This window comes from Lepus europaeus, chromosome 19, assembly GCF_033115175.1.
Source record: "Lepus europaeus isolate LE1 chromosome 19, mLepTim1.pri, whole genome shotgun sequence".
Lineage (NCBI taxonomy): Eukaryota > Metazoa > Chordata > Mammalia > Lagomorpha > Leporidae > Lepus > Lepus europaeus.
In genome coordinates this window covers 35,995,057-36,019,779 of record NC_084845.1, presented here as the reverse complement: position 1 = coordinate 36,019,779, position 24,723 = coordinate 35,995,057, and the positions used below count along the sequence as shown (strand labels likewise).

Genomic DNA, 24,723 nt, shown 5'->3' with positions numbered 1-24,723 from the left:
CCCTTGCCTTCTTCTTCTGAAGGTCAAATTTTAACTACTGATTATCTTGATCTAAATAGAAAGTGGGGGCAGGTATTTGGCTTAGGTTATTTAGGATACCTGTGTCCTATATCCTAACGCTTAGGTTTGAGTCCCTGCTTCCACCTTTCTGCTAATATGTACCCTGGAAGGCAACAGGAGATAGCCCAAGCACTTGTGTCCCTGCCACCCTAGTGAGAGACCTCACATTGAGTTCTAGGCTCTTGGCTTCATCCTGGCCCTGCATGAAGGGAGTGAATCAGTAGATGGGAGATCTCTGTCTGCCTCTCCCTCTCTTGTGTATCTGTGTCTATCTGTCTTTAAAATAACTGGATACATAAAAGTTTATAAAAATTTATAAATAAAATATGACAAAGCAATTTGGCATTCAAGAAGTGTACACTGGGAGCCAGCGTTGTGGCATAGGGGGTTAAGTCATTGCCTGCAATGCCAGCATCCCATAAAGGTGCTGGTTTGAGTCCCAGCTGCTCCACTTCCAATCCAGCTCCCTGCTAACGCACCTGGGAAAGCAGAGGAAAATGGCCCAAATGGTTGGGCCCCTGCACCCATGTGGGAGACCCGGAAGAAGCTCTAGTCTCCTGGCTTTGGCCTGACACAGCCCAGCCATTACAATCATTTGGGGAATGAACCAGCAGATGGAAAATCCCTCTCTCTGTCCCTCCCTCTCTCTCTGTAACTCTGCCTTTCAAATAAATAAAAATAAATCCTAAAAAAAAAAAAGAAAGGGACACTGTACCTGGAGCTTTTCTTTGTTGCTTGTTCGGATAATTGACGTCAGAATGTCTGGCAAAGCTTCCCTTGGAAGACTATCTAAAAGACGTCTCAATTTAGCAACTGCAGGGACAGACATGTCCAACATTTCAACCAACTAGAAGGGGGGAAAAAAGTCTTTTAAATGAAATCTGGCATTACTTGTGAATTTAAAAAATCGATTTCCAAATGGGTTTAATGTTTGGGTCTCAAGTGTTGGTTTTAAAGATCACTTATTAATACAGCCCAGGTAATTCACAGGACATGAAGGAAAAGAGAGCTATATTCAAACCGTCAATCAGAATGAAACGTAAAGAAACTCACACACAAATATATATATATATATGAGTGTATATATATGTGTAAATATATATCTATATGAGTATATATACATAGGCCTGTGGTGAAGGCACTGAGAAAAGAGCACTAACAGCCTATATAAATCAAATTTGAAAATCTGAAGAAGGAAGAACAGTCGCAGCAGAAAAACAGAAAGCAAAGCACAGAGGCAGGAAAACTGTATGTGAAGCTGACTGACATTCAGTGTGGCTAGAACCAAGGTGTCAGCAGAGGAACCAGAGCTGGGGGAAGATAAGGCTAGATAAGGCTAGTACAAGCAGCAAAGGGACTTCAGGTTATATCAAGCAGTTGAATTTTCTCTTACAGCCACTGAAGTCCTTTTCTCAAGAGAAAGGCATGCCTCAAACTGGTTCTTTTGCTGTTGTTGTTATTGCTTTTTAAGAAAGCTCAGTGAACAGGTTGGGTTAACCAGAAGGGATCAATTCTGAGGCTAGTGAAAGTCTATTCAGGAAAGTTGTAGAAATACAGACAGAGATGAAAGAGAAGCATAAATAAGAAACAACCTTAAGGTCTAAAAAGAGGAATAATAAGCCTTAATGCAATGTAATTTATAAAAGTGCTCAGTTAAAAGTACTTAATATGAAAATCAGACATAGATCCAAAAACAAAACAAAAAACAGAATACGGACTAAGATCAATAAACAAGCAAAAATTAGATGTATGAAGCAAAATTCATAGTGATTTACAATATTTTAGTGTCCTTAAAAATCTCACACATCTCAAAAGCTTCTGTAGATTCAAAAGCAAAGTGGGAGGCGCTGAGGAGATGCATCTGATGGAAGCACGAAGACTTGCAACAAGGAAAAGCAGTTCTCCCTGCCCCCGCCCCTTCACTCCCCAGTACCCGCGCTGGCTCCAGCTCTCCACCTGAAGTTTCTTCAGAGCACGTTCTCCTTTCAGCCCCTACCAAAGTTACAGCTGCAAATCTCCACTTTGCTCTCAGTGTTCACCACACCAAAAGCGTGCTGCTTCAAATGACCCAGCCAGTCCAAATACCATAGGCTGTGAACACTGGCCCCACACACTTTCCAATGATCAGTGGTTGTTCATAATCCAGATCTTCTGGCACCATCTGATACTCACAGATCTGGTTATAGTCACTGAATTATATCAACAGAAAAACAGGTGGCTATACTTTATAATACAATTTGAAAAGGTTTCATTAAGGTCTGAAACAAAACAAGGTGGAGAGAAGAGCTTTCTGTTTTATGGAGTGGTAATGGAAAACCTCAGACCCAGAATGAAAGAGTGAAACAAGCAAGGCATGCCTACAGCTGCAACCCTCCCTGCAGCCCAACTCCTTAATTTTTTAACCCTGGGTTAAATGAGTCCACAATCAGTCCGCCAGGCATAACCTTCCAGTTACTGCCAGGCACAACGTTGTCTTTTACTGTTGAAGCAATATAACTAATATAATTTGGACATTTTAGTGGCAAATGGCTTCTGTGAAGTATTATAATATTAAATATCTAATACTTTCACAAGAAATGCATTAAATCATTAACTCTCTGGTGTTGAGACACTGGAAGTTACACAGAAAGCTCTAGAAATATGCACTGGAAAAACTTTAGAAAGAACTGCCTAATATGTCCAGGAATGATTAGGATACAACCCCAGACCAAAAAAAATTAAAATTAATATAGCATAAAATACTGTTAAATCATTTAAATGTATGCTGCTCTAAAATTTTGCTATTCAACAAATACATCATACTGTAGGCCAGCAAAGGCACCAAAGAAAAAAAGAGTTTTAAGGAGAACAATATAAGCCACTCACTTGTACTGCGTATTTGTAAAACTGCTCTGACAGCTCCCCCAGCTCCTCCCTTGCTTTATGGGTGCTGGGAAATTCCTCGAGGCGGTCCAGCTGCTCCACTTCAGCAATGGGGTATGGCTTCTCTTTTAAGACCTGGACAATCTGGAAACGGCACAGCCCTGTAATCAGCAAAGTGTAATGTGGCTTGGGCCAGTTGCTGCCCACAACTTGAATTGCCAGTGCAGCTGTCCCAATCCTGAAAAACATACAAAACACTGGTGTTACCATCATATGGTAGAACAGACACTACAGAGTAGGCTTTTCCAAGAAACTCACTAAAAATAAGGAAAGCTACAGTGTAACTGAATTATTTCTGTTGAGTGTAGTGCCCAGTACATGGTCTGTTAAGTCACCACCAGCAGCTACCAGGCAAGGCATATGACCTCACTGAAATTAACTCTTCTTTTGAAAATTAAGTAAGAACTCCCAGGCCGGCGCCATGGCTTAACAGGCTAATCCTCCACCTTGCAGCGCTGGCACACTGGGTTCTAGTCCCGGTTGGGGCGCCGGATTCTATCCCGGTTGCCCCTCTTCCAGGCCAGCTCTCTGCTATGGCCCGGGAAGGCAGTGGAGGATGGCCCAAGTGCTTGGGCCCTGCACCCGCATGGGAGACCAGGAGAAGCACCTGGCTCCTGGCTTCGGATCAACACGATGCACTGGCCGCAGCGGCCATTGGAGGGTGAACCAACGGCAAAAAGGAAGACCTTTCTCTCTGTCTCTCTCTCTCACTATCCACTCTGCCTGTCAAAAAAAAAAAAAAAAAAAAAAAAAAACTCCCAAACATCTGGATTACTTAAAGTATAAAATGTAAGAGAAAAAGTAGTTAACAATTATAGTTTGAACAAATTTTGACAAGCAGGAACAAAGTAATCTTGCACCAGAATAAATATTAGCATTTTAAGTAGATCTAAATATAAATAACATAAATTGATCCAAGAAATCCGTTCCAATACCAATTTTTGCTACTAATAGTAAACCAATTATTTAATCCATCAGTAAAACTTCTACATATCCACCTTTTCACAAACTCCCGTCATGATCTGGGAATTAATACGCCCTTAGCATTAAATTTCTACACATTGGGGCTAGATATTATAGACCATAAACTGTCAACGGAGTGAGAAGAGCTAGACAAAGACCTACATCTCAAACTACAAACCTTGTGTCAAGTGGTAATCACCTCACCTCATAACAGTTGAAAATGTTTTATTTAAGTCTCAGCAAAAAGATAAATATTCATGAGATGCTTCCAGATCCCAAATTGAAATAACATGTTCTTGCCTCAACCATAAAAAGGGCAATAATTTCAGAAAAGAAACTAATATTAAAGTGACCAGGGCTTTCAATACTCTAGGGAAATGGTCATAGAAGAATGCCGCACTCACTCATCTCAAACACACTAAATCACATACAAATATGCAATGTGGTATCAGAGGAAACTCCTTTTTTTTTCTTTTGAAAGACCGATTTATTTCCAAGGCAAATTGACAAAGAGAGATGGAGAGAAAGAGAGAGATCGATTGATCAGTCTTCCATCTACTGGTTCACTCCCCAAATGGCTGCAACAGCCAAGCCTGGACTAGGCTGAAGCCAGGAGCCCCAGCTGGGCCTCCCACATGAGTGGCTGCAGCCCAAGTACCTGGACCATCCTCCATTGCCTTTGCAAGCACACTGCAGAAAGCTGGATCAGAAGCAGAGCATCCAGGACTCGAACCAGCACTACGATATGAGATGCTGGTATTATACGGGGCAGCCTAGCCCCATGCCACAGCACTGGCTCCTATTTCAGTGAATTCTTAAATTACTTCGTTATAAATTATTCATTCTGTGGATTTCATATAACCTTTGGCTTCCTTCTACAACTCAGCTCATTTTAAGTTATGTCCATCTTTCTTACCACCTTTTCAGTTCTAGCGTGTGTATAGAGATAAAAACTGATTTAAATAATGACTTCAGCCAAATAGGAGTATAATTGGGTACACATACTGTAAAAATGCAAAACGATTTGACAATCATCTATTATTTTGATCAAGCTGTGTTGTGGCTGCTTTTCTTCAGTCACTCATCAACACTGGGTTATGGTTTCTACTCCCTATAAACCAACTCAGACTGCCTGAGAAAGTTAGCAATGCCTACGCTGAACAGAGACCAGCTGAGTCTGTAACTCACTGCAGATGACAGGGGCCATGTTTGCACAGTGCCCAGAGAGTTCATAGCTCTGTTTGTACACAGAAACATCTGCACACAAGAAACCGGATCCTGGGCCCAAGGGGTTTGCAAAACAAAACCATGGAGAAATCAGACAGAGATGAAACAGATTAGAGCCTCCAGATTGGGAGATAAATTGAATTATTTGGGCTCTGTCACTGATAAAAGGGGACACTGAAAGTGAGTTTTCTCACAAAGCAATAAAATACTTCTGCTAACAGTGAAAGAGAGATGTTCCAAACTAAACAGATTAAGCTGGATGAACACAATGCCTCTCCTGAGAAGTAATATGCCAGTGTACCTGAGAGAGTTGGTGGAAAACCAAAGTTTACTTTGGTGCAAAATAAGTTTGAAATCGATGCACAGTAATTTTACACCACACATTTCCCATGAAAGTTTGAAAACCTCGCGTGTAAAGATTTTTAAATGTGCTATTTGGTTCTTACTTGAATTCACTTACAATTGATTAAATATACCCTGACCTGTGAAATTACAGCTGGCCAGAAACAAAGTACCTGATGAAAGACCTTCTGGGTGAAAAGCACTGTGAAAAAGGCACTTTCGACTGCAACTTTAGGTAAGCTGCACTGTATATTGGGCTCCAGGTTTTACATATAAACAAGAAGTAAACAAAATATTCAATTAATCTAACACTTTCCTTCTGTGGCACATAGACAATTTTATATTATTAGTCATCTTTCTAAATGTTCTAGCTCTTCTATTATATATGCATTATTAGGTATGACCAAAAAGCTACATTTTGATTTGCAACAGCCACAAATTTAAACATCCAAAAGGGTGCTGTCTTTCTCTTAGTAGCTCTGTAAACCTGCATCCTGATCTCTGTGATACTGGTTGTACAGTTCAAAGAATTTCTGAAAGTCCTAACTGGAATCTACCTTCAGAGTTTGTAAAATATTACTTTAATCCAAACAAGGTCTACAATGGGTATGATTTGTGTAATTTGGAAACTGACTTAGATAATATAAAAGCCCAAAAGTATCTGAGAACCATCAAGTGCAGTGGTAGATAAATCCAGAAGTGGCAGCACGAGGAATGAGGATATTATGCAACTCTGGTCCATCTGCCAAACTTTTCTTCTCTTAAGCTGTAAAGCCCTGAGTTTTTCTGGGAATCCTGTCTCACAATTCCTTTCCTTGAAGACGCTAGCTCAGCTCTGCCCACAGTGAAGAAAGACAGGCCCTCCCTACTTCTCTCCACTGCTGTGTGTGGAATCTACATTTAGGACCGCCAGTTTAGGGGACAGTAAAACAGTTCTAGAACATTTCACAGCCACAAAAGGCTTTTCATTATTTCATTATACACTTCCATCTGTCTCTATGAGAAAAGCAGCATCACCTCCTTATTACAAGTAAGTAACTGAGATTCAATACGGGAAGGACTATTTACCCATGGAGAGTTAACAGACTGCAACAGGGTTCCTGAGTTACGTTTTATGACACATTTTTCTCTTGCCACCACAACGGTTAGTGTGAATTTGTACCTGTTGCAAGCATAGAAATAAACACTTATCAACACAGCTTCTAAATAGCTGAGCAGCTAAGAAGCACAGTTACTACCAAATGTATAACATTTACATCTCAAGGGCGTGTAAGGAAGAGATGCACCACTTTGGAAGCTCAGGAAACAAAACAACTATCCACATCTGCAAAGGAGGCCCTGAGACATGCCCTGAGCTTTGTCTTGTGTCACAGTCTATCTTCCCGAGCAGCTGATCATCATGTTCAGTGATGGTCTAGAAACAGGCAGGAACCTGGCAGGAGGGCCCCACACTCTACGTCTCACCTACACATTCTGCTTCTCACCCCTTCTGAGAAACTTAAGTTATAGAGACTTTCTTCACAAAGAAGATAAAAAGGAAGATTTAGGAAAATCAAAGTGAAACTATCATTATATACTTGATAATATAGAAGATTAAGAATTTTACTTTCATCAGGTACTATCTCTTGAATGTCTAAAAATGCCAACAGATACAAACAGGAGTAACGCATGGACAAAGACCTGGTCCAAATTATGAAACTGTTCATCTGCTACATATACAGAATTAATATTTTGTTAGAAAAATGCTGGTGGAACTGATTTTGAATCTCATAGAGGAAGCAGAAAGGCAGCAAACAAAGAAAGATTGAGAAATTGCCAGTATGAGGAAATGAAGCCGTGTGGCCTCCAAAAGCTAAGGCTGAAGGACTGGGTGACCATCTTGAAATGCACAAAAGGATATTGTACACACACCACTAAATTATTATCCATTTTCACTAAGAAAACAATGGGTCACTCAGGAGCCACTGGAAACAGCACAGCAAAGAGGTGCAGGTGTCCTGCGCTGGCATGGGAGCCAAGTTCCACGCTGCAGGGACAATTAAGAGCCCTCGCTTTAAGAAGACTGCCATGCGCATGCACACCAGTGTGTGGCACAGTGAGTCAACATCCGCTGCTCCTTGAAGACCACGGCCAGTGTCACCTGGATGGTGTGAAGGGAGCGAGCGACAGGAGCACAGTTCCTCACCTCTACTGTGCAGCTACCACCAGGAAAAGCAGGTAAACGGGGAGGGGACAGACTTGGGAATCGGAACAGATGTATGCTACGGATAACTCAGTACTTGTACTATTATAGTTCTGTTCTTGTTTTAAGTAAAGAGCATCCTGAAGGCCATGATAGGGAAAAAAGACTTTGGACTCCATTACCACGGAATTATAGTGCACTCCTCCTACAGACTTTTCAAAGAGCAAACACTATTTCTAGGGTACCCAGATGCTCTAGTGGATTCTTAGAGTGCCAGAATTCTATGAAGACTTTTCAATGTATGTTTCCTAATTTAAGCAACTAAAATTTAACCTGGTTATTCATTTAAAACAAAGGCAACAATACGAACATCAACAACATGGGTTATGCAGTACCTGAGTATCAGTGATGTATTAGTTCTTGTTGTTTGGAGGGATTAAGATGATTAACATGAAAATTTCAAATTTCACAACACCTTGCCAGAATGCCAACAAACAGAACCCAAACCTAAGATACAACTAAATATACTTTTAAGACCTACTGTCCCAAAGGATTTTTTTTTTAAGTGTTAATCACGAGCAGCCCCCTTGCCTTCAACAGGCAAATGGGCACTGACAGCAAAAAACTTTGGGGGAAATACCAGTGTCTGTCACACGCAAAGAGGCCAGAACCCATACAGCATCTGTTAGAGTAAGGACACCCGAAGAGCATCCAGCTCCACGCGGGCAATGCCCAAAGCAGACCAGATGCGAGCAGGCATGTTTGCCATGCTGAGAAAAACCAGGTTTTTCCCATATGAATACTGGACTTGGTGTTTTTTTTTTTTTTTTAACATTTTATTTATTTATTTGAGAGGTAGAGCTACTCCGAGAGGAACAGACAGAGAGAAAGGTCTTCCATCTGCTGGTTCACTTGCCAAATGGCTGCCATGGCCAGAGCTAGACCCATGTGAAGCCAGGCGCTTCCTTCTCCCATGCAAGTATAGGGACCCAAGCACTTGGGCCACCCTCCACTGCTTTCCCAGGCCATCAACAAAGAGCTGAATCGAGAGGAGCAGCCGGGACTTGAACCGGAGCCCACAGGGGATGCCGGCACAGCAGGCGGAGGTGTAGCCTACTACACCACAGCACCGGCCCCGGTGGTTGTTTTTTAAGGAGTTACCATGATCTTGCGAAAATCCGAAGAAAGCTATGGACAAACCCAACCTCCACCCCTCAAAGAAAAGCACAGTCACAAGATTTTGAGTTAAAATAAGGCCCTTTTAACCCTCCTGAAATCATGCAGTCAGGAATACCGAAATTTTTTTATTTCTTTTTTTTTTTTTTTAGGAGTTATTTATTTCTTTGAAAGTCAGAGCTACAGAGTGGGAGAGAAGGAAAGAGAGAGGTTTTCCATCCATTGGTTCACTCCCTACATGGCCACCATGGCCAGCGCTGGGCCAGGCTGAAGCCAGGAGCTTCTTCCAGGTCTCTAATGTAGGTGGCAAGGGCCCGGGTACTTGGGCCATCTTCCACTGCTTTTCCAGGCCACAGCAGAGAGCTGGATTGGAGGTGGAGCAGCCAGGGCATGAACTGGCAGCCATATGGGATGCCAGCATCTCAAGCAATGGCTTAACCAGCTGCGCCATGAAGCTGCCCCAAGGAATGCCTAATTTTAAAACGCAGGGTAACTGCAGGAGGAGGAATAGCTCCACTATACAGAAGACAGGGGCTGGGGTGGTGAGTGTACAACAACACTGGCTCAGAGCATCCTATATACCAGCGTTGCTCAGCAACAACATAACGTGAGCCACGTCTGCTTTTCTGGTAGCCTCGTTATAAAGGAAAAGCAGGTGAATTGTTAATTTATTTAACCCAAGTAGTCATACATTTAATCTCTGTAGAATTTACTGATGAACAGAACATTTTTACACAGTGTGTGCTGTACACTCCAGATGGCAGCTGGGGTGACAGACTGCCCCAGTTCGCCTGGGACTGAGAGAATTCCTGGGACACAGGACTTTCAGTGCGAACACTCGGGGCAGACCCGGCATACTGTTGACAACGGGCCACTCCAGCAGCTCAGCTTGGACCTGCCGCATTTCCAGGGCTCTCCTGTGGCTACATGCACCTGACAAAACCGGACAGAGCGAGGTGCAAAGCGGGACTCACACACTGTTTAATCCTCATGATACACAGGACAAAATGAATGCTGTGACTGTCCAAATTGCAGATGAAGGAAGAGACACCCACAGGTTAAATCTCACCCAGGGTCACGCACCTGGGGCCATGGCACAAGGCACAGTGGTAAGCCTGAGGCCCTGACGAAGCAATGTTCAGACAGGAGAGAAGGAGCAAAGGTGAGACGCCAGGAATGTTCCAGAAAGGGAGACCAGGGCAACTGCCAGCAGGAGCGGCCCTTTAAAGGAGGAAGAGAGAAGCACTAGGAAGAGGAGAGAAAGAGTGGCAGGGAGTGCGGAGCAGACAGCCAAAAGTTAATGGGCTGGCTGGTGCGGTTTCGGGATGGGACCGGAAGGAGGCCGCAGGAGGCCGAGAAAGCGGAATACTGGGAAAAGCAGGCAGGGAAAGAAAAAAGGGGAGAGACCACGCAGAGCGGAGGGCCGGTGCCTGAAGCCGGAGGACAGCGGGACTGGAACCGCAGCAGCAGCAGCAGCAGCAGCAGCGGCAGGTGCTTTCCAGCAGGTGTCAGGCACCAGAGCGCCAATTACCTCCCGAACCGTCAGCCGGCAGCTACATGGCATCCCCGTTCTTCACGCGCGGAGACCGCAGGGTCACGGCCAAGCCGCCAAAGCCGCCCAGAGCCCCGCGGCCAGGTCCCCGCCGCCCCCAGGGCTGCCGGCCTACCTGTGCAGCGGCGGCAGGTCCTGCGTGTCGCTGGCCGGGTCGGGCGTGTTGGGGATGACGCCCAGGATGGTACTCTGCAACGACGTGCCCTTGAGCAGGCGACTCCGCACCAGCTGCAGGTTGCGGGCCGAGTCCACGCTGGTGCGGATGGTGGAACCGGGCAGCAGGACGCCCTCGTGGGTCAGCAGCAGCGGGAGGGGGCTGGGGATCTGGATGGGGCTCACCGACGACATGGTGACGGCCGTCCGCTCCGGTGGCTGTCAGAGGAGACGGACACAGGACTCTGTGCGTCCGGCCCCGCCGCCTCGGAGAGCCTCCCCGCCGCGGCGCGCCGCCGCTTCCGGCCCGCACTACGGCCCGCCCCCGGGCCCAATCGCCGCCGCTTCGCGCGGCGCGCCCCGGGGCCCGCTGGGAAGCCTGCGCGTCGCGGCTGCGCGGACAGGGGCGCGCGCCGCCACCTCAGACTCCGCCCCGCTCGGCCTCGCGCGCTCTGGGCTACCGGAGCGTGTACCGAGGGACGATCGAGGTTGAGTGTGTTTTACGTGGAATGTTTGCAGAGTTACAGAAATAAACTCACCACACGTCCGCTGTTAGCCGGTTCAAAGATCAAAACCAGGAAATTAACGTCATCTAATCCTAGAACTCACCCAATGGTTACCACTTCTCTCCCTAAGGTCCTTGATGAGCCCCACCCGGTCCAGGACTGCTGTGGCGGTGCCTCAGTCCCCTCCTGCTCCCTGCCCCTTTGACCCTCGAGCAGTGATTCTGTAGGTTTGTCTGATAGTTCGCAAGATTAGGTCAGGGCTGTGCGGCTTTGGCTCAAATGCTGCAGAAAGGGATGTTGCGGCCTTGTGATGTGCTGGTGAAATGTCTCGTTTTATTTTATTATTATTTTTGACAGAGTGGACAGTGAGAGAGAGAGAGAGAGAAAGGTCTTCCTTTTTGCCGTTGGTTCACCCTCCAATGGCCGCCGCGGCCAGCGTGCTGTGCTGATCCGAAGCCAAGAGGCAGGTGCTTCTCCTGGTCTCCCATGGGGTGCAGGGCCCAAGGACTTGGGCCATCCTCCACTGCCTTCCCGGGCCATAGCAGAGAGCTGGCCTGGAAGAGGGGCAACCGGGACTAGAACCCGGCGTGCCGGCGCCGCAGGCGGAGGATTAGCCTAGTGAGCCGCTGTGCCAGCCTCGTTTTATTTTTATTTTTTAACAAAGCTTTTATTTAATGAATACAAATTTCATAGGTACAGCTTTAGGAATATAGCGGTTCTTCCCCCTCCCACCCCCACTCCCATCCAACCTCCTGGGCCCCCTCCCATGGCCTTCTTCATTAAGATTTGTTTTTAATTATATACAGAAGATAAACTCCATACTACGTAAAGATTTCCACAGTTTGCACCCACACAGACACACAAAGTATAAAAAGTACTGTTTGAGTACTAGTTATACCATTAATTCACATAGTACAGCACATTAAGGACAGAGGTCCTACCTGGGGATCAAGTGCACAGTGACTCCTGTTGTTGATTTAACAACTGACACTCTTATTTATGATGTCAGTGACCACCCGAGGCTCTTGTCATGAGCTGCCAAGGCTATAGAAGCCTTTTGAGTCCACAAACGTCATGAGCTGCCAAGGCTATAGAAGCCTTTTGAGTCCACAAACTCCATCAGTATTTGAACAAGGCCATAAGCAAAGTGGAAGTTCTCTCCTCCCTTCAGAGAAAGGTACCTCCTTCTTTGATGGCCCCTTCTTTCCACTGGGATCTCACTCACAGAGATCTTTCATGGAGATCATTTTTTGGCCACAGGGTCTTGGCTTTCCATTCCTGAACTGCTCTCATTGGCTTCTCAGCCGGATCTGAATGCCTTAGCTGATTCTGAGGTCAGAGTGCTGGTTGGTGAAATGTCTTATTACTGGTGATTTTAATCCTGATTCCTCTGGGGAAATGGTGCCTGCCAGGTTGCTTCACCGTAAATTACTATTTTTCTCTTTATAATTAATAAGTATCTTGTGAGTTTTATTACACCTTGGTTAATTGTAATTCTGTAAGGAACAACTGTTCTGTCTTCTCCATTTACTTACTTACCCTATTATTTATTTCTTAAAGATTTATTCATTTATTTGAAAGGCAGAGTTACAGAGAGAGGGGAAAAGACAGAGGACTTTCAACCACTGGTTCACTCCCCAGGTGTTGCAACAGCTTGGGCTGGGTCAGACCAAAGCCAGGAGCCAAGAGCTTCAATGCAGGCCTCCCACGTGGGTGGCAGGGACCCAAATACTTGGGTCATCTTCTGCTTCTTTTCCCAGGTACATTAGCAGAGAGCTGGATTGGAAGTGGAGTAGCAGAGACACGAATCGGCTCGGCTCCCATAATGAGGTGCCAGCACTGCAGACAGCGGTTTAACCCACTGTGCCCCGTTTCTTATGTATATTAATAACGTGCTCTTGGATTTTCTGTGGGCTATAATCCAATGACACTATTTATTTTGTGACTTGAACTGCTTCAAAGTTGGTCACTGGGAGTGCCTCCATCCTGGGGTTTGCTTAGGGTTTGGCTGCAGGCTGCAGAAGGAAAATGTGCTCCAAATATGAAGTCTAGCAATGCTCTCAGAATAAGGGAGGGGACATGAAGGTCCACGCACATCAACAGGCATTTGGGATGCACCTGTCTGTGCTGGGCCCTGGGCTAACTCTGCAGGGATACACAGCATGACCATAAAGCAGGGTTCTACCCTCAAGCGACTCTCAGCCAGGGCGACAGGCCATTGACGTGTGAGTCTAATCCAGCCCCGACAGAAGGTTTGCCAAGGCAAGGGGAAGGAGAAGGCAGGTAACCGAGTGCTATGGTAGAGACACAAATGTGGAGGCTTAGAAACTCCGGCTGCTGCACTAGGAATCCAGCTCCCTGCTAATGCACCTGGGAAAAGAGCCTACAACTCTTCCTCTGACATGATCCCACCTTCTTCCATTCACTAGCTTGTTGCGAAATATCTATTTTATTTTATTTTTTAGGACTTATTTGTTTATTTATTTGAAAGGCAAAGTGATAAAAAGAAATAGAGCTCTTCCACCTGCTTGTTCACTCCCCAGATGGCTGCAACGGCTGGGGTGGGGCCAGATCGAAGCCGACAGCCCAGAATGCTAATGTGTACGGGAAGGCAGTGGAAAATGGCTCAAATACTTGTGTCCCTGCCACTCATGTGAGAGACCTGGATAGGATGCAGTTCCAGGTTCCTGGCTTCAGCCTTGACCAGCCCTGGCGTCGTGGCCATTTAGGAAGTGAGTCAGCAGATGAAAGATCTCTCTCTCCTCTCTCTTTCTCTCTCTGTCACTCTGCCTTGCAACTAAATAACATAAATCTTTAAAAATAAATAAGTAAATAAAGACCCTTGGTGTACCCAGCACTCTGCCCCATTTCTCTGGATGTGTACTCTGTACACTTGTCTATGATAGACTCTGATCTGCTGACGTGGAGATAGAATATGTCCAGCTCAGCCCAGCCCACAAGAGCTTACCTTTCCATCCAGCGTCCCTCCAAAGGAAAGGCAGAGACGGCTTTTCTTTGAGAGTCCCAGCATTTTCATAAAAACAACAACAACAAAACTTCTAAACCATCTTACAAATGTTCTGGTATATTATTAAAAAAATCCAATGCTTTTAACTCTGCACCCTAATGACAACAAACCATCTAGGGGTTCTGTCGAGATAATAATCACTGGATTTATTTATTTATTTTTTTGACAGGCAGAGTTAGACAGTGAGAGAGAGAGAGAGACAGAGAGAAAGGTCTTCCTTCCATTGGTTCACCCCCCAGATAGCCACCATGGCCGGCGTGCTGCGGCTGGCGCGCTGCGCCGATCCAAAGCCAGAAGGCAGGCACTTCCTCTTGGTCTCCCATGTGGGTGCAGGGCCCAAGCACTTGGGCCATCCTCCACTGCCTTCCCGGGCCACAGCAGAGAGCTGGACTGGAAGAGGAACAACCGGGACAGAATCTGGTGCCCCAACCGGGACTAGAACCCAGAGTGCCGGTGCCGCAGGTGGAGAATTAGTCAAGTGAGCCTGGGCACCGGCCTGGATTTATTTCTTAAAACACAAATTTGCACTTCTGCTAGTGGTGGTGTGGCATGTGAGGGGCTGGCCCCGTCCTGTCAGTAGATCTGAGATGACACATGCCCACCCACTTGAGAGAGCATCAAGAATCTAAATGTGAAATCTTTAGCACCTGTGAGATCTTCCTGATCCCTTCTTTCACAGGCCCTGTGTGTATTTCAGGCATTTACTCACATCAGATATTGATGGAGCATCAACTATGTGCTAGGCCCTATTCTAGATGCCAGGATGCATCAGTGAAGAAGACAAACAAGGGACATGGTTGCAAAGAGCTGACATTCTAGGGAGTAGTCAGAAAAGAAATAACCTGCCAAGATGATGGTTTCAGAAAGTGGTAAGCAAGGGAAATATGACAGGAAGAGGGGTCATAAGGAGAAGGGAGGTCTTGGAGGGCTGCCCAGAGGAGGTAGGGTGTGAGCTGAGACCCGAGTGACCAGAATCAACAGGGAGCTGGGGGGAGAATGTTCTCTGCAGGGGTTAGGACTGAATTAGAGTGAAGGCGGACAGGAGCTTCCCAGTTTCAGGAACAGAGAAGGCAAGGCACTGGGGTTGTGGGGGCTCAGCAGTTCACAGGTGGATGGGGCAAGGTTTGAGCACAAAATCTGAGCAGCAGACTTGGGACACCCACAATCCCATAGCAGAGTGCCTGTTTTGAGTCTTGTCTCCTCTGATTCTTGGCTTTTTTTTTTTTAAGAGTTATTTATTTGAAAGGCAGAGTTATGGACAGAGGGAGAAACAGAGACAGAGAGAGAGAGATATTCCATCTGCTGGTTTACTCCCCAAATGGTTGCAATGGCCAGAGCTGGGCTGGTCCCAAGACAGGAGCCAGGAGCTTCTTCCAGGTCTCCCACATGGGTGCAGGGGCCCAAACATTTTGGCCATCTTCCACTGTTTTCACAGACCATAGCATGGAGCTGATCAGAAGTAGAGCAGCTGCAATATGAATTGATACCCATAGAGGAAGTTGGGAGGCTGGGAAAGTTTTTAAGGTAATGCTAAAGGAAGCTCTAGAGGGAATTCCCTAGGCCAGCCCAGGAAGTAGTTAACGCATGGCTGTGCTCAGTTGCCTTGGGACAAGCAGTTCGTGTTCTGCAAATACATCCATTACATGTGCTTGCAGTTTTTTTTTTTTTTAGAATATTATTTATTTATTTATTTTAAAGGCAGAGTTACACACAGACAGAGAGAGACTCTCCCATCTGTAGGTTCATTTCCCAAATGGCCACGACCACCAGGGCTGAACCAGGCTGAAGTCAGCAGCCTGGAACTCCATCTGGGTCTCCCATGTGGGTAGCAAGGACTCAAGTACTCTGGTCATTTTCCATTGCTTTCCCAGGTACATTAGCAGGAGCTGGAAGGGGAGCTAGATTGGAATCAGAGTAACAGGGACTCGAACCAGTGCTCATAAAGGATGCTGGTATCATAGGCAGTGGCCCAACCTGCTGCACCACAACGTTTGGCTCGCTCCTGTGTTTTCTTAATTTTCATTTGGCTTAGGTTTCCCTACTTAGTTTCACATATAGGAAAGGGTCACCCCTGTGAGGTGCTTGCTGTGTCTCTCTGTAGGTGTATGTGAGTGAGCCAGGTGAGTAAATCTCACTAGAGCTGGAAGGTGAGAGCAGCCTGGATTGTCTGCTTGGTCTCTAACAGCATGGGCTTCCTCGGGACTCCCACTTGCTGGTTACAGAGGGAGAAATCAACACGTAGGCTGACTGTTGCAAGATCTTGTCTGATCTGGTGATTTAAATGACTCCTTTAAGTGATGCTCAGTAAAGGCTCTGCTGCTGTGTTGGCACCCAGCAGAGGAAGAATCGGGGACATGGGTTTGCTGTCTTCGGCATCTACACTTTCCCAAGTGGTATCTGTTGTCCACCTGGTCACTGCATGTCCTGCTATCATCAGAGGCTGATGACCTTGTGTTGGTCTTCAAGCGGTGCTTTGTGACATGCTGGCCTAGTGGTGTTCCCTGGGTTGTGGGGTCTCATGTACCCTGCATCCGTGAGCACTAAATCCCTCTCTAAGACCTCGCCTCGATTCTCAGATGTTTGCAGCCTAGGGAGTCCACTGGGGCTGCCTCTGGCAAGCCGCTCACTCTGCCTTTGGATACTTCTTGTTTCCATCTATTCTGAACCAGAGGGGAGGCAGGAAAGCGAACAGGCATAGCCAGTGCAAGCCCATAATGCACTTACAAGTGAACTGGGGAAAGGAGTTCGGTGGGCAGAGAATTTAGGAAAAGGCACCCCTTTTGCTAATCCTCCGCCTTGTGGCGCCAGCACACCGGGTTCTAGTCCCGGTCGGGGCGCCAGATTCTGTCCAGGTTGCCCCTCTTCCAGGCCAGCTCTCTGCTGTGGCCAGGGAGTGCAGTGGAGGATGGCCCAAGTGCTTGGGCCCTGCACCCCATGGGAGACCAAGAGAAGCACCTGGCTCCTGCCATCGGATCAGCGCGGTGCACCGGCCGCAGTGCGCCGGCCGTGGCGGCCATTGGAGGGTGAACCAACGGCAAAGGAAGACCTTTCTCTCTGTCTCTCTCTCTCTCTCACTGTCCACTCTGTCTGTCCAAAAAAAAAAAAAAAAAGGCACCCCTTTTTCAAAATCACAGTGGCAGTGATCTGTGGGAGCCTGTTCATACTGGTTCATGAGGACCAGCTGGCAAGATTGCAGGGAGTTTGAGAGCCTGTGCAAACGTTACTAAAACTAAATTATATAGCGACCGGTGTTGTGATGCAGTGGGTTAAGCCCGTGCTTGTGATGCCGGCATCCCACATGGGCACTGCTACAAGTCCAGAATGCTCCACTTCTGGTCCAGCTCCCTGCTAATGCCCCTGGGAAAGCAACAGAAGATGGCCCGAGTACCTGGGCCCCTGCCATCCACATGGGAGAGCCAGATGAAACTCTTAGCTCCTAGCTTTGGCCTGACCCAGCCCCAGGTTTTGCGGCCATTTTAGGGAGTAAACAAGTAGATGCAAGTTTTCTCTTTCTGTGCCTTCCTCCCCGTTTCCATAACTTCATTTTTTGGATAAATAAATCTTTTTTAAAAATTAAATTATATAAACTTGCAGCTACATGAATTATACCAAAAATAAACATAATACTCAAAATTTATCATTTGCTAATTATTTTACTGCCTTTTACCTTTATTTGTCCTTTACTTGTCTGTATTATATCTGCATGGTGAATGGAAATACTGTAACAATGTTTACTAGGTTCCTTTTCCCAAACACTGCATTTAGTGCAGCTGGCATCTTGAAATCAGCTGTATTGGGAGCCTTTAGACCACAGAACTGGCAAAGGCTACAAATCAGGGCTTGTTGCATGATTTTGATGATTGTTTAGGCTCAAGGAAGAAACGAAGGAAATGTTAATAATGCAGCTTAAGTGTACAAGTGGGTGGTGCTTGCTACCATTACATCGGCAATGGTGGGGCCGGCGCTGTGGCATAGCAGGTAAAGCTGCCACCTGCAGTGCTGGCATCCCATATGGGCACTGGTTTGAGTCCCGGCTGCTCCACTTCCAATCCAGCTGTTTGCTTTGGCCTGGGAAAGCGTAGAAGATGGCCGAAGTCCTTGGGCCCCTGCACCCACATGGGAGACCCGGAAGAAGCTCCTGGCTCCTGGCTTGGAATCGGTGCAGCTCCAGCCATCATGGCCAGTTGGGGAGTAAAAGTGAACCAGTGGATGGAAAGCTCGCTCTCTCTCTCTCTCTCTCTCTCTCTCTCTGTCTCTCTCCTTTCTCTGCCTCTCCTCTCTCTGTGTAACTCTGACTTTCAAGTAGATAAATAATCTTTTTTTTAAAAGGGAGTGGTAAGGATAAAAAGAGAATATTTTTGCAGTATTTGAAAACTATTCATCAAGCTTACCCATGTCATTAACAAATGATTAAAGATCCGACTAACTTATTTCCTTGGTATTTCACTTTCCTTTTACTCATTAACACAGAGAAAACGTCGAGCCATGCTCCTGTTGGAACTCCGGTCTTCGCCTCCTGCCAAGGTGCATGACTTGCAATCTGGGCTGTTCATACTGGTTCATGAGGACCAGCTGGCAAGATTGCGCTGCCCTTCCCCTCCCCCAGAGATCCTTGTGTGTGAATAAACTGTTCAGCAGTACACCCTGGCCCTGCCCCCAGGGCCTCATTCGGAAACATGCCAATTTGACTTTAACCTGTCTGCATCTCAGCCTGGTTCATAGCAGTCAGACAACTAGTCTCTTCCCAGAGCCTCAAAGAGCACATGGCACCCTCTCGTACCTAATACAGCCCCTTCTGTCTCTTTTCTCTGGTCTGTGGTCCCTGAAGCGTCCACGTTCTATTACTAGATGGCAGGTAAACCTTGAGGCCTGGTGCCAAGTCTATCCTCGGTCTTTGGAAAAACTCCAGAAATCAAGTCTGCCTAGTCTGCTTGTGATTTCGTGAAGAGATGGGTGGGATGGGGCCGGTGCTGTGACATGGCAGATTAGGTGGCCACCTGTGGCACCAGCATCCCATATGGGTGTCGATTCATGTCCTGGCTGCTCCACTTCTTTTTCTTCTTTTTTTTTTATTTGAAAGTCAGAGTTACATAGAGAGAAGGAGAGGCAGAGAGAGAGAGAGAGAGAGAGAAAGAGAGAGAGGTCTTCCATTCTGCTGGTTCACTCCCAGAATGACCGCAAGGCCAGAGCTGAGCTGATCTGAAGCCAGGAGCCAGGAGCTACTTCCAGGTCTCCCACATGGGTTGGGAGTTGGGCCATCTTCTACTGCTTTCTCAGGCCATAGCAGAGAGCTGGATTGGAAGAGAACTTGAGGCCGGCGCCGCGGCTCACTAGGCTAATCCTCCGCCTTGCGGCGCCGGCACACCGGGTTCTAGTCCCGGTTGGGGCGCCGGTTCTGTCCCGGCTGCCCCTCTTCCAGGCCAGCTCTCTGCTGTGGCCAGGGAGTGCAGTGGAGGATGGCTCAAGTGCTTGGGCCCTGCACCCCATGGGAGACCAGGATAGGCACCTGGCTCCTGCCATCGGATCAGCGCGGAAGAGAACTTGAACAGGTGCCCCTTGGGATATTGGCACTGCAGGCTGGGGCTTTAACCCGCTGCGCCACTGGGCCGGCCCCGGCTGCTCCGCTTCTGATCCAGTTCCCTGCTAATACACCTGGGAAAGCAGAAGAAGATGGCTCAAGCACTTGGGCCCCTGCACCCACGTGGGAGATCTGGAAGAAACTCCTGGCTCCTGGCTCCTGGCTTTGGCCTGCCCCAACCCTGGCCATGTGGCCATTTGGAGAATGAACCAGTGGGTGGGAGATCTCTGTCTCTCCCCAGTCCCTCTCCATCCTCTGCTCCACCTGTCTCTCTCTATAACTCCACTTTTCAAATAAGTAAATGAATAAATCAGAGAGAGGGAGAGAGAGAGAGAGAGAGAGAGAGAGAGAGAGAGAGAGAGAGAGATGGGATAGGTGGTGGGATAAAAAATCTCTCAAAACAATGAGTTAGTTTGCCATCTATTGAAGGACAATCCAATATTTGAGTGTCGAAAGCTGTAGTTGAACACTAGGACCAACTGCATAATTTGGGGCTCATGCAAATCGAAAATGTGGGGTTCTGTGTTAAAAATCTCTTAGGAATTTTAAGATGGCAATAGCAGAGCATTAAACCCAGCCTTCTTTTTTTTTTTTTTTTTATTTTTGACAGGCAGAGTGGACAGTGAGAGAGAGACAGAGAGAAAGGTCTTCCTTTTGCCGTTGATTCACCCTCCAATGGCCGCCGCGGTAGCGCGCTGCGGCCGGCGCACCGCGCTGTTCCGATGGCAGGAGCCAGGTGCTTATCCTGGTCTCCCCTGGGGTGCAGAGCCCAAACACTTGGGCCATCCTCCACTGCACTCCCTGGCCACAGCAGAGAGCTGGCCTGGAAGAGGGGCAACCGGGACAGGATCGGTGCCCCGACCGGGACTAGAACCCGGTGTGCCGGCGCCGCAAGGCGGAGGATTAGCCTGTTGAGCCACGGCGCCGGCCTAAACCCAGCCTTCTGAGTGCAGGGCTCCCTGGATGGCATAGGTTGTGACCCTGTGACACTGGCCCTGCTGCTCATTTTCTTTCTCTTTTCTTCTCATCAAAAATGCTCCAGATTTAGGCCAGTGTTGTGGAGTAGTGGGTTAATCTGCCGCCTGCAGGGCCGGCATCCCATATGGGTGCTGGTTTGAGTCCTGGCTGCTCCACTTCCGATCCAGCTCCCTGATAATGGTCTGGGAAAGCAGTGGAAGATGGCTAAGTGCTTGAACCCCTGATACCCACATGAAAGACCCAGAAGAAGCTCTTGGCTCCTGGTTTTGGAACAGCGTACCTCCTACTGTTGCAGCTATTTGGGGAGTGAACCTGTGGATGGAAGATCTCTTTCTCTGTCTCCCTCTTCTGTAACTCTGCCTTTCAAATAAAATAAATAAATCTTTTTAAAAAATGCTCCTGATTGGGGCTGGCACGGTGGCATAGTGGGTAAAGCCGCTGCCTGCAGTGCTGTCATCCCACATGGGCACTAGTTTGAGTCTTGGCTGCTCCACTTCCCATCCAACTCTTTGCTATGGCTTGGGAAAGCAGTAGAGGATGGCCCAAGTGCTTGGGCCCCTGCATGGGAGACCTGGAAGAAGCCCTAGACTCCTGGCTTCAGACTGACCCAGCTCTGGCTGTTGCAGCCATTTGGGGAGTGAACCAACAGATAGAAGATCTCTCTCTGCCTCTACCTCCGCCTCTCTGTAACTCTGCCTTTCAAATAAATAAATTAATTTTAAAAAAAGTAACAAAAATGCTCCTGATTGTCACCTGTCTCCTGCCCCAGGTGCATGGATGTTCTGGGTCAACCAGGTAGTGAGGAAAAAAAAAAACATTCATTTTTTTCAAAATGCCTTGATCATTGAAGGTTCCTAAAATGTGCCCAGATTCCTTATAGAGTCTCTGAAAACCCACAGCCAGAGAGTGACAAAATGACTTTTTGCTCATTCATTGCTCCACCTGTTCATCATTTATTTATTGATTTGTTTATTGAGCACCTGCTCACCTCCCAGCACGACCCAGGCCCTGGAGATTCAGTAGTAAGCGAAGTGGACACATCCTTGTTCTTGTGGTGCAGTAGAGTCTGAACGAATTATGATTCAAATGAAGGTGCAGTTACAGTTACAGGCTGGGATAAGGAGGGAAGTGCGGCTGTGTGAGCAGCTCAGAGGAGACCGATGTGGTCCCAAGGTGCCGGTGTGGGAGTAAGGTAGGGAGGGTAGATAGAGAAGCTTTCTCTAATGACCTGGAGCTGAGGCCTAAGGAGATGGTTCATGAGAGGGACCAAGCGTCCCCCAGCAGAGGGAAGAGCAGGTGCCGTGACAGTGACCCAGCCCTCTGCCTGGCCCCCAACACTCCCTCCTGGGTGATGCCCCTGGCTGCTCAAGACTGTAGCCAAGCTTCTACCAAATGTCTTTTCAGAGTACCTGATTCTGGGAAACAAGAAATTGGCTGGACGGCCCAAGATGACCAGGAAGAAGACAGAATGGGTCCCCAGGTCTTCTGGTGGCCTTGTGAATCTCGGCTTCAACATAGGTGATGACATGGTCTCAGGACTTAGCTATGTAAGTGGATCCTCTTGGGATCAAAATGCCAAGAAACTTGCGTTGACAGGAGCTTGTCAATGCTCATAAACTGAGAGTTTTGCCCCATTTTTATTTGCCCTTGATTTTTTTCAAAAGACCTTAATCTTCCTCAACTAGATGAATCATAATCTTTGGTCATGATGTATCTTCATGGTTTATGCATTTCTCTGTCTCCATACCTAAATTTGTATCTGTCCACCCATCCATCCATCCATCCATCCATCCATCCTTCTCTCTCTATATATATATATCCAGCTACCATCTACTATCTGTTTATGCATTTACTTAAAATAAAGACCCATAAACGCGTCACCATAACACACCAGCTTGGACCTTGACAATCCCATCCGATTATTGATCTTCCCTTAACTCTCCCTTTCGGAAGTAACTACTAGCCTGAATCTTTTTCCATCAATCCCTTGTTGTGCTTTTAAAACAGTGTTATTTATTTTATATGAAATCCTATAAATTACCTATTTTTTTGTTTTAGCAGTCAGAAGAGTAGCCTGTAATATTTTCAGATTTACCTGCTTTACATTTTGGTTTCTTTTTAGTAGATTTACCTTCAGAGGTGTCCAACTCTAGCAACTTTCATTGCTGTCTGCATTGCTTCCCGGCAGCTAAAACCCCAAAGACGTGGGGGAACCTCCCCAGGGAAGGCAGGGCTGGGCCCAGTGGCCCTGACTTGAGGCCCAGAGCTTGTTTCCCAGCCTTCCTCTGGGAAGCTCGGAGTGGAGAGATCCATCCACCCCTCCTGGGACAGCTGGCCCCACATTCCCTCAGGACAGTATTTATGAGATCGGAAACTGATGCCCAGTTGGATTTTCTTTCTCAAGAAAACGTGCACTGTCAAAGATGACGCCTGGAACCAGCAGGGGAGGAAGCCGGAGGCACCAGGGCTGGCAGATGCCCCGCCTCAGGGGAAATATGATGCTGCCTTGAGAAACATGGTTCCCTTCCATCTGCAGTCAAAGTGAGTACCGAGGTGGGGGAGTGGCAGTGCCGGCCAGGGCCGTACAACCCTCACACCTAGACCTCCCTCGAAAGTGCTAGAACTCTGTCCCTACAGAGTCAGGTCACCTGCCACGGTCTACATGTTCATTCATTCATTCATTCATTGACACATGACAGACACCATGCTAGACCCTGGGGAACAGCAGTGAGCAAGACAGACATGATCCTTGCTCTTGCAGATCTCACAAAGGAGGGAAAGACACTAAGCAAGGACTCGCTTCACTGCACACATGTGAGTCCAAGCCAGTTGAGAAAGGTGCTAGGAAGTACGGGGTGTTGAGGGACAATGGGACAGCGACAACTTGGCAGGTGCCGAGTGACTGAGGCTGAGATCTGGAGAGTGAACAGGAATTTACTGGGCAGGGGAAGGGGTAGACTGACCTGGGTGGGGATCGGGGGAGCAGCTGCGAGTTGTGTCCAGGCACAGAGCAGAAGCCTGTCTTTGGAGTGTTATATGTGGTGATAGGCATGGCCCCAGGGGAGGCTGTGAAGGTGGGCATGGGCTGTGCAGGTCTCCACGGTCAACATTAAGGATATGGGTCTTCATTCTGAGAGGGATGGATGACAAACCCGATGAGGTTAGCCTTAAATGTAAGAGCTAAACTCAATTTATCCCTCTGAAAAATTCTAGTTCCATGTAATCATCCCCAGGTTACTAAGTTAATATAGGCTTGCTACATTAAGGGGCCTCCACAAAACCATACTTTCTTGGATCTGCAATTGGCCTTTTTTTTTTTTTTTTTTTGACAGGCAGAGTGGACAGTGAGAGAGAGACAGAGAGAAAGGTCTTCCTTTTTGCCGTTGGTTCACCCTCCAATGGCCGCCACGGTAGCGCGCTGCGGCCAGCGCACCGCGCTGATCTGATGGCAGGAGCCAGGTGCTTCTCCTGGTCTCCCATGGGGTGCAGGGCCCAAGCACTTGGGCCATCCTCCACTGCACTCCCTGGCCACAGCAGAGAGCTGGCCTGGAAGAGGGGCAACCGGGACAGGATCGGTGCCCCGACCGGGACTAGAACCCGGTGTGCCGGCGTCGCAAGGCGGAGGATTAGCCTAGTGAACCGCAGCACCGGCGCTTAGCCTGTTTTTTCTTGTTTGACATGCTTGGAGCTCTTGCCATGTTCTCCATATGGATTGACTGTATTGTTTTTTTAAAGCTTCTGTGTTGCATCTATTAGTATGTGTATTTCATAGTTTATTTTCTATTTATTTGAGATAGAGATAGAGATAGAGATAGAGATAGAGATAGAGATAGAGATAGAGAGAGAGAGAGAGAGAGAGAGAGAGTGCTTCCATCTGCTGTTCACTCCCCAGATGCCTGTAGGGGCTGGGGCTGGGCCAGGCTGAAGCTGAGAGCTGGGAACTCAATCTAGGTGCCCCGTGTTGGTAGCACGGGCTCAGCCAGGTGAGCCATCATTTGCTGCCTTGCAAGGTCTGTGTTAGCATAAGGTGGAATTGGGAGTGAAGCCAGGACTCAG

The 24,723-nt window shown here is 47.4% G+C and overlaps 2 protein-coding genes across 2 annotated transcripts in view; one reads left to right on the top strand and one right to left on the bottom strand.

Moving 5' to 3' along the window:
* Positions 1–10,877, bottom strand: part of LONP2 (lon peptidase 2, peroxisomal) — a 111,270-nt gene extending 100,393 nt beyond the window's left edge. Inside the window, exons 1-3 of the mRNA XM_062177981.1 lie at positions 10,540–10,877; positions 2,926–3,160; positions 776–907 (exon numbers count right to left, since the gene is read on the bottom strand). Coding sequence (XP_062033965.1) covers positions 776–907; positions 2,926–3,160; positions 10,540–10,772 — 600 coding nt within the window. The 5' untranslated portion in view covers positions 10,773–10,877. The remainder of the gene's footprint in view (positions 1–775; positions 908–2,925; positions 3,161–10,539) is intronic.
* An 11,238-nt stretch (positions 10,878–22,115) lies between these two features.
* ABCC11 (ATP binding cassette subfamily C member 11) overlaps positions 22,116–24,723 on the top strand; it is a 68,228-nt gene continuing 65,620 nt past the window's right edge. The window contains exons 1-2 of the mRNA XM_062176013.1: positions 22,116–22,214; positions 23,072–23,208. Coding sequence (XP_062031997.1) covers positions 22,116–22,214; positions 23,072–23,208 — 236 coding nt within the window. The remainder of the gene's footprint in view (positions 22,215–23,071; positions 23,209–24,723) is intronic.